The sequence below is a fragment of the Vanderwaltozyma polyspora genome, genomic scaffold (genome assembly GCF_000150035.1).
Source record: "Vanderwaltozyma polyspora DSM 70294 KpolScaffold1073 genomic scaffold, whole genome shotgun sequence".
Taxonomy (NCBI): Eukaryota; Fungi; Ascomycota; class Saccharomycetes; order Saccharomycetales; family Saccharomycetaceae; genus Vanderwaltozyma; species Vanderwaltozyma polyspora.
The window spans coordinates 51854-67039 of record NW_001834625.1 but is presented as its reverse complement, the minus strand read 5'-3'; the positions used below and the strand labels follow the sequence as shown (position 1 = coordinate 67039).

Sequence of the window (15186 nt, the reverse complement as noted above, 5' to 3'; positions counted from 1 at the left end):
TCAATTGATAATGGATTCCAGATCTTTGGTGAGACATTAAATTTAATCGGTAAGATACCGTTAGAACAAAAACTAGATCCTTCTTGTAGAGAAGAATTGGTTTCTGAAATCATTAAATTGACAGATTTAGATAATATACCTGAAATAACTAATAAAGTTTCAAAAAGTTATTCAGAAAATTTACTGTTAGCATCATTGAAATTCATTAATGAATTTAACTCAAATATCGAAGATTGGGGTATAAATAAATTGAATTCATTCATGGGGATATTTTTATTTGATCAATATGTTGACTCAATTAAACATTTAGCAACATTTGTTGAGAAAGAAAAAAATAATTTAAATGAAGAGATTATAATAATTCTATTTGAAAATTGTATCACTTATTTATCAAAAATGAATTTCAAACAATTAGAAACTGTATTTGAAACTTTGACAGCTGTAACACCAAATGTATCATCTGAACTTTTATACAAACTTTCTTTATCAAAAAAATCACTATCACAGCAGTTTTTGGAAACTTTATTAACAAAAGGCTTAACAAATGCAAAAGATTCAAATATTTATGATAAGGAATTTTGGTCCCTAATCACACATATATTAGAATTGGATATTGAAGTGGGTATCAAACATTGTGAATTATTAATGGATTTAATATTTGACCAACACCAGGGCCATTATCAGCAGACTAATATAATTTGGAAAAAATTAATTACCTGTTATATTAATGCAAGAGAATTTACTAAATTCTTAGAACTATGGGAAAATTATTGTATCAAGAATGTCGCAAAGACCAATTTATTTTTAAAAGATGCGCATATGGCAGATTTTATTTCTAGAAACTTAGTGTCATTATCAGTAAGTCAATGGATACAATTATTGAGTTCAATGAAATCCAAAATTACTGATAGTGCTGCATCAGATTTAGAGATCTTAGTTCTTGAAGTGATTCTACAAGGTTTAAAACAATTATCCTTTTCAGTCCTACCACAATTGAAGGATACATTGAATTCAATTTATAATATTGAAGATACAAAATTCTCCATGTGGAGATCAAGGTATTTATTAATGGAAGTTTATGACAATGTTATCTCACAAGAACAATTAGATAACATATCCACTCAATCATTTCAAAAAGCAACCAAGAATGATGAAGTTTCCAGAGATTTATTTTATTATTATTTTAAATTACGAGAATATAAAGAATTTGATTTAGAACCTGTCATCAAACTGTTTATTTCCTATATTGGTGATAAAGAGCAGGATAGTATACGTGGCAGTATATTAAAAGACATATTTGTTAATTGGAGCTCCCTGATAAATAGCGAATTTGACAAAGAGTCATTAAAAACTTTAATCGATTATTTGATTGAGGATTCAAACATAGACATACTTGAAGTATTATTCAACAACGATGACTTTTTTGAAGAAAGCAATATCATCTTTCAACTTGTTTCAAAACTATCTGAAAAATTTGAAAATGACATCGCTGTGTTATACTTAAGTAATATTCCAATTCAATGTTTTAATAAGAATACTAGAATCGAATTAATAAATAAAATTAGTTCAAAAACTCACGCTACTTCAAATGATAAGAATATTATTCTCCACCTACTTCAATACCCAACTTTCAAATCAAGCATTGAACATGATATAAGTAAGTTGTACAATTTTTCATTTGTAAACTCAGAAGAATATCCAGTTAAAAATGATGTCTTTGAGAAGGTTTGGTCTAATCACTTATCACAAATTAAAGACGAATCAAGTTCTACCTTCATTAAGAATTCCATAAATTTCATTTTGCAAGGTGTTAATGAGAATGATAGATTTTTTACTATGACGTTTTTAATACTAATAAACTCACCAGAACAATTGGTGGATGAGCTGAAAACTGTATTCTTCAAGAGGGCAGCTCTAATTATTTCAGATACAGCAGATTTGAAATTGAAATCAAGTTTAATGAGATATATTTATTCTATTTTAAAAGTAGGACATTTTGAAATCGAAGAAACTGTTTCTAAATCCTTATTAAAGAATATCCAATCACTTCAAAATGCTGATATGGATAATATTGACCTACCATTGCTATCGAATTCATTTCTACTGTATTGCACTTTATATTCTGATAAAATTGAATGGTTATTTGCACATTATCTGGTAATGAGATCCTATGGGATAGAGTCAGACACAATATTACCGGGTGTTAAGTACGTTCTTTTAAAGCGTACTAAATCCAAAAATGATGAATTCAATTCATGCTTTACCAACGTTATAAGTTCATTAGCTTCGACCAAATCTGAATACACCGAAGGAGTTTTAGAACTATATAACACCCTAATTGCTGCCATCGATGTAGGAAATAGCGAAGCTTCAATTTTATTTGCTAAATCTATATCTGTATTTTTTACACAGATTGAAGAATACCTAGATTTTAGAAATGTTATTCTTCAAGTGCTAAATTCTATCCAAGAGCTCTTGATTGCAAAATCCTGGTTATTCAGTCAATACACTATCGAATTGTTATTTCCAATATGTATAAGGCTGAATCAAGCCTTTACTAAGGTTAAGGCAAATAACGACGACATTTACATTAGCACTAACAAGGTAATTTCTAATATCTTATTAGTTCATAGAATCAAGTTGTCAAACCGTAACCATTTATTAAACAACCTTTTCTGCTCTCAGTTGGAATTTTTATCAAGAGATATATCCAACGGACTTTCATTTGATTCTGCTAAGTCCCTTTCGAGAACTATCACAAATTATTGTGAGCCATCAAACATAGTTACTAAAAGCTCGACTAAAAATTCACTTGGATCTAATATTAGTTTAATAAAGAAGTCACTAAGAAAAGACATTCCAATTTTACTTGTGAAATTTATTCATTTGTCGATTACAAAGCCATTTGAAGTTAACATTAGAAAGGAATTAATTTCGTGCATATACTCAATATTTGATATCCTTTCGAGTAATGAACTGAATCTCGTAAATGCAATTCTGGACAATTCAGGTAGACAGTACTTCAAAACCCTTTACGCTGATTATAATAAGCTAGGAAAATGGCGTGAAGACTGAGCTTTCTCAAAGGCAAATAAAAAGCTTATATTGCATTTTATAGATTTGGGAATACATCCCAATTAAATATAATAATATTACATTAAATACACTGTATAATAAATAATATGTACGTAATACAAAATTTATCTTTAATTCAAGTATATGTAAAAATATTTATAGTGCTTTAGGTATATTTCACAGTTCAAAAACACTAAAAATCCTATTGTTTGAACAGCAGATTTGAAAAATGGGGTTCTTCGGAATCTTATCATTTTTACCTGAAGAAAATAGATAGTAATTTGGATGAAGTTCAATTGGTTCTATAGAAATAACTTCTTCTTCAATTTTGAACCTTTTAATCAGCTTTAATTCATTTTCAAAATTGACGTATATGTTAAGAGAATTCGAAAAATCAATAAGTGCATAATAAGTTCGACCATAACAATGAATTTTTGTTTCAAAAATTGAAGGCACTCTTCCCGCAAAAATATTATTTTCATATAGAGCATTTTCAATTCTATCAGGTATTCCTCCAGGATGGTTCTGCACTCTCTTCACTGAGACACATTTAACTATACCTAATAAGTCAAGTTCTTTGATAAGCCTTGAACTTGACAATTGGCCATTCCTATTGTATATTTCGCAATCACCGTAACTATTAAAAATACTAATAATTCCACTTTCAGAAACTGGAAACATGACAGGACCTGACAATTTTGACTTATGACATTCTGACTGAACTTCTTTCAAGCGAAAGTTATTATGATCATCAATATTTAATTTGAAGGCTATTATTTTAAAACCTATTCCAATTAAAACATTAGAATCAATGCAATATGATATATTATATATATGGGAAGGCAGCTTTGATAACGTTCTTATCTTTATACCTTGATTATCAACTTGAATGACGCTAATAAGTGGAGATTCGTTTTTGAAATGACATAATAGAAATACATTTTCATTATCTACTGCAGTTTCTGTATTTTCTGAGCTCCAGACAGGAATTAAGAAATTTATTACTTTCTGAGATCCTAATATTAGTTCTTTAATCACATTCATGTTAATAATATCAAATAATATCAACTTTACCGATTGAGTTGTACTTTCCCTTAATTGTACAACACTTTTATCTAAATATGCAGTTTTGAATATTTTTATTGGAATCCAACCTTCAAAATTATAGGGTGTCCTTACATATTTTGTACTATTCAAACAAAAGTCAGAAATGTTATAAACATGGATACTTTTCATATCGTTTAAACAATACATCTGACCTACTCCTATTGCTACCTTAATGTTATTTGAAGATATCCCAGGAGAAATGTGATAAGAAATCATTTTTGACATATCAATTATATATGTATTCGAATGACTGTTTAAAAGCACCAATCCAGAATCAGTACCTAGATCAATAATTCTATATGGATACTTTGATAATGAATTAAAATCTAGAAAGGAACGTTTCAATGTTGAAGAAAAAAATACAACATTTCCTTCGGAAGTTGAGATTACCAGTATGGTACGAATTATCTTTGAAATTTTATCTGTCATTGCTATTAATTTAATTTCAAATATGTCAAAGGAAGTAGAAAAATCTTCTTGTACAATTTGTTCTCCATTTTTAAACACGCTAACCACGTTGTCCTCTAGAACAGCATACCACAAATCATCATTGTGAAACACTCCAGTTATCGTAATTATCGAACCTTCATGAAACCGATTGTAGACCTCAGACTTTATTATCTTATACTTGTTAATATCATATTTCCGGAGTTCTAAAATTCCATTGCTCAATAAAGTTAAGAAATATTTAGAGGATGTATTCCTAATTGAAATATTGGTGTATGCAATAATATCGGATGAATCTTTAATAAGTGCAGCACCTTTATGACTAAAACCTAATAATTCTTTTTGGTTGTTATTAAATATCCCATCCTCAGCCAGATAACCTGATTTATATCCAAAAATAACACCTTTCTTTGTAATCCAAAAATCTCTAATCGGTTCTAATGAATATGGTGACGTGATAACATCAAAAGGTTTTGGCAAACAAGAAGGTGTCAGTTCTGTCTTCTCTATAAAACCCAAATTATTTGTAAAAGAGCCACATGATATTAACCATTGAATTGCTGAAATTTTATCAATATAAAACGTTTTAGAGTCAAAATAATTTGCCCTTTTGAACTCAATTCCATGAAAATATTTGATAGAATGCTTATTCACGTCATATTCAATTATTCCACTACTTGCTGTCACAATTATATACTTTTTATTGTGTAACTTCTGAACAATCAACGTACTATCATTTGGATAATTTTTCCCTATATATGTATCAAATACACTCCAAGGAACAATATTTTCATTTGATCCCTGAATATTAAGTGTCGTTTGATAAAGTTTTCCATTTTCAGAGAATACATTCAAGGAAAAAAGCGTCTTTCCCTGCGAATAGATTTGTAAATTATCACATAGTTTACATGCATTATCTATACCCTTTGTTTCCCACCTTTTGCACGTCGTGCTTGAAATAGTCCATATATTTTCACTATTAACAAGAACTAACACTTTATCATTTAGTTTGTTAAATAAAAGATTTTTCAAATTACAGGATGGTACTTCAAACCTTCGTATACTTCCATATTTGAAATCTATCTCTTCCATTCTTGATATGTCAACAAATAAACTTTGTGTATATTTGTTGATAAATATACAAACTAACAAGTTGCAATTGGTCTTGCCGCCGGTTACTTTTAAGAAATTAAAATAAACCAAGTGGCCCATAGTCAATTCAAAAATACAATCATATCTCATTTCTTCAATATTTATGATAGTATAAATGGAATGTTCATCAGGTGAAAAGAACAAGTTACTTCCATTGCTTACAATCAAAGTTGGATGAAACCTAATTTCATTTTTCATAGTCGATTGTAATGTAAATTCAGAAAATGATATCTTATCACCTGTTAAAACTTTTAACTTCTTAATTGAACCATTTTCTAAGAATAGCAAATGATATCCTTCAAAATAATAAACTGATCTAATCGAATTATGTACAGGAATTTTGAATATGCTTTTTCTGTTCAGACAAATATGTATACAGTTGTTACAATATACATACAAGAACCTGTTATTTCCATCATAATAAAATCCTAGTATCTTCTTCACCTCTGTAGGATTATATTCCTCAATTGAGAGGTTTCTATTGCATTTTGAATAGTCAACAATATCCCAAACTTTTAAACTATTTTGTTTAGAGGTGTTGAAATAGCTCTTCATTCCATTCCTCAACAACCGTATTTAGATGTTTAACTAATGAAATCAATAAACCGATGAAAATTGCCTTGATTGATCCTATCCTATCGATTTAATTAATGATCATGGAAGTTTCTTGATGAGATGACATCTTTAAATAGTTTTAAATGCTTATTGATTTAGAGATGTATTAAACCTTTGATCTCAGTTTAGTTACCCTCTTTTAAATTAATTTAAAAATAATCTCGCTACCAGATATTGTTTTCAAGATGTAACAAGACTCAATTTTTAGCCTCAAACCACTGACACTTAACAATATATAGCCATTAATTATTCTCATTTACCTACTTATTAATATCTATCATTTACCAACAGATTATATATCATCGACTCTCCTAATTCACAATTCTTCAATTAACTTTATTGTCCTTTAATTGATCTTCAGAAAACAATTGTGACATAAATGTCGAATATTATCATTAATTATTAATGTACTTTATTAACTAATATTGTATTAGTCTTAGAACATAGGAATATATGATTAATGCTATAAATCATTGATAAATTTCTGCTTGGTTCTCATGTCCAATAATAAAATTTCATCAGAATTGGATTCATAACCGATATCCTGCATTATACCGTCCATTTCTGTTCTTATGAATTCATTAGTTTCTTCATCAAATATGCTAAAGTCAGAGAACTTCCTAATCAAAAATATCCCACCACATATGGTACTTATGAGGAATAGATCAGAATATTTTCCATCCTTCATGATTGTCTTGTTATTGCCATTGGCGGACTTTCTGTAATCATCCAATGCTTTGACACTGATTATTGTATATGGTAATCTAACTTTGATGTTGGCAATCTCATTGTTGTCCAGAACCAGAGATACTAAAAGTATGTTAGGTGACAAAACACCTATAAATATAACAGTACCATTATCGATAAAGGATGTCGCTGACATTAAAAGGGTATTTTTTTCCGCTGTAGAAATAGGATTCAGTTTTGAAGATCCAATAATTGGTTTTATAACATACGTATTATCAGACCTCTTAATTATTATGTTCTCTTTTACTCCCTCAAAAGGAGAGCATGAAAACAGCAAATTATGAGATATGTTTGATATTGAATGTTCTTCAATATTTGATTTGATTTTAGAACCTGGAATATATGTCATATTCGTAATAAAAGCATTTGGATATAGAGAATTTGATCTTAAAGTGATCTTAAAGGCATTGTCTTTAACTAAGTAATCAATGTCATATACTTGCAATGTTTCTCCTCCAACTAAGAGAGAATTATTTATATAATTCTTCAGCGACGTGATATTAAAGGAAGTAGACATAGAAGTATGAAGATCAATTGTCAAATTCTTCTCATCTAAAGAAAATAGTAGAAAATTTGGCATACTCTCATCATCTACTGATTCTAAGTCTAAAGAAACGACAAAACATTTGCTCAACATCAACTGCTTAGCGTATGATAATCGGACAGCCGTTGTCTCATCATCTGGGTCAAATGGTACTGCTGTGATATCTGATATTTTAGTATAAGGAAACTTTTTTGAAATATCAAAACGATCCTCCACCTTTAATGTGTCATTATCAATTAAAAGCAATTCATAATATACTTGTTCCTTCTCAAGAGTTTTGTTAAATTCATTTTTTATACCACAACAAATCGAATATTTCAACGAAGAAGGAAGTGTTATAAATTTGATAAAATCATGCGTTTTAGAATAATTTTTTTTGTTTACTGTAGTTGGCATACACTTTTCAGCTGTATTAAAAATATTCTTCAACTTAAATATGTTACCCTTTGGAGTTTCCAGAAACATTTCACCACTGACACCCAAAGTGACTTTATCAAAGCTAACAGGTGTATGAACTTTGTGAATTTCAAACTCATCCGATTTTTTTCTCATCATGACGCAGATATCATCACTATATCCTAATATATTGCTATTACAGTTTAGCAGTAACAACTTTAACTTATTGTTGGTAAGTTTCAAAACCGTATCTATATATTGATTTTGGTCCTTAATGTGTCGTATCTGTAGATTCCCAAATATATCTGATATTAAAAGTTGCAATTCATGGTCTTTATCTCGAAGGATAATAATATCTGAGATAATATTTTTCACTGACGTTCTAAGAAATTCAATTTCAAAATTTTTCACTATCAAAATATTATTCTCATATGCAATCACAACATATATATTGCTATCAATCATCTTAGCAAATAAAATAAATTTGACAAATTTGTATTCACCGTCTATATCTAATTTCAACGATTTTTTTGAATTTCCACCTAGTTTTAAAACTCCATTTATATCAATATATGCATAATCCATACTGTTTTCAATTCCACATATTTCCAATATAATATCATTATTATACTTTCTTGTAATGAACTTTTCATCTTTGGTTACATAAATCACATCCTCATTTTTCATTATAATTTTTCCATTATTGCGAAGATTTAAAGTTTCATCTAAGTAATAAACCCCATGATTGGTATCCCAGAAACGTTTGACATTTGCAGTGGTCAATATAGGTTCTATATTAGAAAATAAGTCATTAAACCCAGTGTATTCTATTTCGATGATTCCCTCATTCGATCCAGTTCCGCCACAAGACATCTGCACTTTTGAGTTGTAACCAATTAATTGGGCGTCAAATATACAATATTTATTATCCAAATATGATCTTAGCCTTGAAACTTGTGATAAGGAAAATAGGTCGAATAAGATTAAATCATAATCTTCATTAACTAGGAAACAAAATTTCATTATTAAAGAGTCAATAGGTACCATAGAAATAAATTTAGAATCTAGCTTCTTCGACTCCACTTGCAATGAACTCCAATGGAAACTATATATATCTCCATCTTCATATATTAAATTCATCGTTAAATCCCAGATTTCCATTTTATCAGTGATAAATCTAAAAAATATCTTTTCAGAGTCTTTGAAAGCAACAATATTAGGAACAATATTACCATCCTGTTGTATATGAAACAATGGATTGCTTTCTAATGATTTTCCATCTACTACATGTTGTATGCCAATAAGATGTTCTATGATAAAAATTGAGGAATTTGATATAATACAAATTGCAAAACCTGGAATAACCTTTAAAATGGGATTCCTTGAATCAAATTTCAAATTGTTCTGGTTTACAATTACATCGTATAACAATGATTTTGCCTTATTTAAAATTTTAATATTAATCAATCCAAAGCTTTTAATGAATTCCGATTCATTACAAGTTAAAATTGTCAGTGAGAAATATTCCTTTTCAACCGTGTAGTCAATTTCTAAAGAAGATTCAAATTGATAAATCTTATCCTTAGATTCATAAAAACATGCTAATTCATCAATATTCTTATTTCTTTTAAAAGTTATAGAATCTTTTGTTTGATCCAATTCAATGACATAAATTCTATACTCTGATAAGTTAATGTACAATCTATTCAACTTATAATCAATACCCAAAAATAAATTGAATTGAGAAAGATCTATTGATTTATACCCAGTGTCCAAGGAATCAATCAACTTAAATTCTGAATCCCAGATCTCTAAATTCCCAACCTCTTTGACAAGGATTAAGTAATCCTTTGCATTTAATAAATCTTGAAATTGGAAAGCAGCAACAATATAACCAGATATTCGTTTTTCAGTAATTTTTGAAGTTTCATTTAAAGTTGCATTGAATTTAAATTTAAGCAACGATGCATTTTCCACAATTATTAACGTATTATCTTTAACCTTAAAGCTATTAACGAACTTGTTTGAGCCCTTTAATTGTGATAACAAAAGATTCAAAGTCATACCATGAATGCTTCAATTATGAACATCCAAGTACCAGCAACGATACTCACACCTAATAATTGATTGAGTATATACAATACAAATACCTTTGCAAAAGAAGATTTCCTGAATCTACTAGAGGTTACTATTATTATTAACCTTATTGTACCTTCAAAATTTTTCTTTAAATAGGAAAAAAAAAACAATGTACAATTGAGAGGACTACCAGCAAACAATAGGAATTGAATCATCACAAACCAATTCAATGGAGAGAGATTGCATCACTAAATCAAAAGTGAAACAACTCAATTATCACTTATAAAGCCTATCTACATATTCAAGAGACACTAAATAACAAACAGACATTACATATTGAAATTAACAGTAGCACAACGTAATGAAACTGCTAAATGTTGTGTTGTGTATAATCTTAAGTCATATTTATATAGTCCCTTCCATGATACAAATATATACTTTCCCTTTTTCTCTCCACTTCTCACTCCTCTGAACCTATAAATCGAATATGACTTGTTCCCAATCACTATCCTTAAGTTTATGGTAAGGTAGTCACCTATCTTCTAAACTAATAATTTTGTTTTTATCAAGATCTTGATCTGATCTGATATCTTTACCTAATTTGAACCAAGGAAACGAAAAAAAACTTCGAAATCGAAATGGCAAGTGATGAAAAGACCATTTGCTATTTCGATTTCGAAGCTCTGGTAATTAAGTAAGTGAAACTTGGACTTGTGGATTTGATCTTGTGTGTCAAGAAGGAGTTGTGATCTGTGAATGACGGGTGAACTTCAATTCGACTTAGGTTGTAGACTCAGATTTATATTTTAATAATTTTTTTTTTGATATATATATATTTGACAATGGCTATTCAATTCATCATATGTCTTAACAAACAGGGTACTGTCAGATTAGTAAGATGGTACGAACAATTGGATTCAAATGAGGATACTCAACGTTATATTTCTAATATGTACAGATTGATTTCTGCTAGAGATCATAAGAATCAAAGCAATTTTATTGAATCCTTCACAGATAAGACTAAATTGGTTTATAAGCGATATGCTGGATTATATTTTATTATGGGAATAGATTTAGCAGACGAAGAGTCTATATATCTTTCTAATATACATCTTTTCGTCGAAGTTTTAGATTCATTTTTTGGTAACGTTTGTGAATTAGATATCGTTTTCAATTTTTACAAAGCTTACATGGTAATGGATGAAATGTTTATTGGAGGAGAATTGCAGGAAATGTCAAAAGATGTATTATTGGAACGATTAGGCAATATGGATAGATTAGATTAAGGTGTGATCCTAAATTCTTTGGAGGGCTAGATCCAGCAAAGGAAACTCTCCTTTCCCCCTGGTAACTGCGCGATTTGAATTTAAAAGATAAGATCACAAATGTTGCATTTCGAAATTACCAATACTTACTAGATAGTCTTAGTATGACAATAATGAAAATGATGTTCCAGCCGCAGACACATTGAGGTGGCACATCAAATAAATATAAGGTGGAATTACATTCTTTATGAAATTTTCAAAAAAAAGAAATAAAATATTATAAAATAGAACAAATACTCCACTTAATGATTAGAACCTAATATTGACTTTAGCCAAATCTATTTTAATTCTCCATTATTGAACGTTCTAGACATTAATTCAATATATTATTGGATATATATTCGATTGCATATAATCGTTTTTTAATCACTATATGCTGGCGCAAGATAATCACTAATTGTCAGCTTTTGCAATGTTGTCAACCAGCTAGAAAACAATGATACTTGATTCTAAAGATATAATATCATAGGAAATTGCATAGCCATAGCGATGAGTATACGATTCGAACCAACCAAGCCGCATTTATTATTTAATTTTGATCGATTATGACTTTATTGCCATCATTAATTAGAATACCAGGCAATTATAATATCTCGATAATAGTTTAATCTGACCCTCAATGTATCACTTGTTGCAAAGATTTTACATTTTGAGGATTGTATTTGGATAATGCAACTGACAATAAATGTTACTTATTTTTATAATCGTCTTCAAAAATCACACTATGCTGCAACTACCATCAAATACAAACAATATAACACCGAATAATAGTAGGACTGACCTAGCATTCAATTTGAAAGGTGATAGTTTCAAATATCAAGATTATGAGGAATTTGAATTTCAGTAGGTGATATTAGGAGTGAATAGTCTCCTATAATAGTTATATCGTTATAAGTCAATTCTTCAGAATGGAAGAAACATATTGGTACCTTGTTCTGCATTTTTATTTATTGAAACTAGAATACATGCAATTCGCAATTGATACTTTTTTAAGATGAATAGTGGCATTATTATTGACCTCTTTTTCTGTTATAGTCAACTCTATTTATCTTTATGATTGCAAGCTAATTCTCGAGTAATCAGCATTCTCCATTTGTTTTGATAGTTTTATGGATGATTTAGTTTCTTTATAAAATAATTGACGATCTATTGTACATTAATATGTTGCTTCTCTTGTTAGAAATATACTTTCACTGTATGACAAAAGTGCATATTATGATATTATTTGTTCTGATAATTAATATGCAGGTTGCCATTATAACTGGTCTAACTATATGACATAATATCATACAATGATAAAATTTACAAATTAATTTAATCGTCTCTAGTTTACGAATAATGAAAGTATAATGTGAAGTATACGTTTTTTATTAGACCGTCTCGATCTCTTGAAGCAAGGAAGGATAATTCTTGAAATTACAATGAAGTTGCAATTGAAGTTTCTGCGTTGACAATTGAGTTTATATTTTAGACTTTTGTAGTTTTTATATTTAACAATAAATGCTCAACATATTTAATAATCATCGTTTTTACAGGTTAAATAATCAACCTGCATCTCATAAACTTGAGCTGGTATTAATATATAGTGTATATTTATTCAAGAAAGGATACACGCCAGAGTGTTTAATTACTGTGTTACGGCAATTTCATGTTTACTAATATAATCGAGAGATAGACTTAGGCATTATACAATTTGTTAATATACTTTTTCCATTTTCAATGCTAAAAATGTATTGTTTGGTCCGGAATATTAATTATTAATGTATTAAGTATTTATCTAGGGAAACAAGCCGTAGAAGTCAATACTTAAGGTTACTAGTTATAAGCTCTATGAGGTTAATTAACTATTATAATAACTATACAGTAGTATTAAATATATAAAGATCTCTATGGTCTTCTGTTTAATAACAAAAGTGTATATCTTTTACTCCAGGAACTATGTCCCTTATATACGTTGTATTCGCGTTCTATTAGTGACATTCTTATCATGAAACATGACAAAGTCCTCTGTCCTTATTTTATCATTTTGTACTTAAGCGTAATCAATACACAATACAAAAAGATGTATTGTTTGATCCGGAATATTGAATATCAATGTATTAAGTATTTATCTAGGGAAACAAGCCGTAGAAGTAAATACTTAAGGTTACTAGTTATAAGCTCTATGAGGTTAATTAACTATTATAATAACTATACAGTAGTATTAAATATATAAAGATTTCTATGGTCTTCTGTTTAATAACAAAAGTGTATATCTTTACTTCAGGAACTATGCCCTTTATATACGTCATGTCAGTTATCTATTAGCGTCATTCCTTTTAACAATCATGACAGATCCTCTTTCCTTATTCCTGTCATCTTGTACTAACGTGGAATCAATACAAAGATCATCTTACCATAAAAACAATTACAACAAAAGTTTAAGCTTCAACTACACAAGTTACTAAGCGGATTTAGCTCAGTTGGGAGAGCGCCAGACTGAAGAATTAACTTCGGTCAAATCATCTGTTATCTGGAGGTCCTGTGTTCGATCCACAGAATTCGCATTTATTTTTATTTTTTTTCGATATTCAATTTTTTCCACAATTTTCAAAAATACATATAACAAATTAATAAAGTTCTATTAATAAACTGAATAAAAATAGTGAGAAATTACTGCGAAAGTATGCAACTAGAATTAAGTTCCTATCCAAGATCCTGCATTCTGAAGAGTTGATTCAACTCTCTACTTTATATCATCTACAAATCTGCATATCTAAAACTTCAAGATTTACACAACAACAATTCTTATCGACACCCTGATTTGTTTTCGTATATTGGTTGATTGAAGTAAAATAGTATTATTTTTTCCAACCAATTCCCCTCCCCCCTCTCCCAACTAAGCACTACTTACAAAAAGAATACTGGGTGCATCAGAAAATAAATTAGAATAAAATCAGAGTTAAATAGATAGCATCTATTAAAATACCCAGATCTAAGACCTTGGTTATCTAATTAAGATTTTTTATCTTATTTATTAATTTTTTTGGATAACCCTCATTTCGTAGAAGGAAGGAAGAGTTCAATTAGTAAATTGCACAGCAAACTGCTGTAGGAATTTCATTTATTTATTTATCATATGAATATTATATTATATCACATCATATCATATCATACTACGATAAGAAAACATGGTTAAAGTTGAATCAACAGAAGCACATCTCGAGAACGGCGCAAGGCCATACCCTACTTACATAGATGATCCAGAAGATGAACCTAATGGTAAAAAAAGGAAATTACAATTGAAGTACATCAGCAACAAATCTAGACGACAAGTAACCTTTTCCAAAAGACGAATAGGATTAATGAAGAAATGCTATGAACTTTCAGTAATGACAGGAGTAAATATGTTACTTTTAGTAGCATCAACTGATTCAAAATTAGTATACACATTTTCCACACCCAAGCTGCGACGGTTCATCGAGGAAAATGAGGGTAAAAGTTTAGTTCGCAATTGTTTGAAAAAAGAAGACAGCTAAAATGAGAGATTCGATTGTAACAACTCCTCAATATATCCATTTTTAAGTAAATGAATAAACAAATATATAAATATTATACTTAAAATGAAATCCCTGCATCTAATAGAGAAAGTTTCACCACCACATTGTATTTCCAACAAAATTACGTATCACATAACAACATAATATAAATAATTAGGCT

General features: G+C 29.1%; 5 protein-coding genes and 1 non-coding gene across 6 annotated transcripts; 4 read left to right on the top strand and 2 right to left on the bottom strand.

Moving 5' to 3' along the window:
- Positions 1-3075, top strand: URB2 (ribosome biogenesis protein URB2; the record flags this gene model as incomplete). The annotated part of the gene is made up of 1 exon (XM_001643551.1): positions 1-3075. A coding segment is annotated over one exon (3075 nt), but the record flags the coding sequence as incomplete, so codon positions are not given.
- Positions 3076-3252: 177 nt separating this feature from the next.
- Positions 3253-6336, bottom strand: Kpol_1073p30 (uncharacterized protein; the record flags this gene model as incomplete). Its single annotated transcript, XM_001643550.1, has 1 exon — positions 3253-6336. One exon carries the CDS (start codon positions 6334-6336, stop codon positions 3253-3255), a length of 3084 nt encoding a protein of 1027 aa, XP_001643600.1.
- Positions 6337-6859: 523 nt separating this feature from the next.
- On the bottom strand, positions 6860-10147 carry MLO127 (Mlo127p; the record flags this gene model as incomplete). The annotated part of the gene is made up of 1 exon (XM_001643549.1): positions 6860-10147. The coding sequence occupies one exon, from the start codon at positions 10145-10147 to the stop codon at positions 6860-6862; it is 3288 nt and encodes a 1095-aa protein (XP_001643599.1).
- An 857-nt stretch (positions 10148-11004) lies between these two features.
- APS2 (Aps2p) lies at positions 11005-11448 on the top strand (the record flags this gene model as incomplete). Its single annotated transcript, XM_001643548.1, has 1 exon — positions 11005-11448. One exon carries the CDS (start codon positions 11005-11007, stop codon positions 11446-11448), a length of 444 nt encoding a protein of 147 aa, XP_001643598.1.
- A 2486-nt stretch (positions 11449-13934) lies between these two features.
- Kpol_1073trna2 lies at positions 13935-14033 on the top strand. Its single transcript has 2 exons — positions 13935-13972; positions 13997-14033. It is a non-coding gene; the product is annotated as a tRNA-Phe (tRNA).
- A 624-nt stretch (positions 14034-14657) lies between these two features.
- ARG80 (Arg80p) lies at positions 14658-15005 on the top strand (the record flags this gene model as incomplete). The annotated part of the gene is made up of 1 exon (XM_001643547.1): positions 14658-15005. The coding sequence occupies one exon, from the start codon at positions 14658-14660 to the stop codon at positions 15003-15005; it is 348 nt and encodes a 115-aa protein (XP_001643597.1).
- Between the last annotated feature and the right edge of the window lie 181 nt (positions 15006-15186).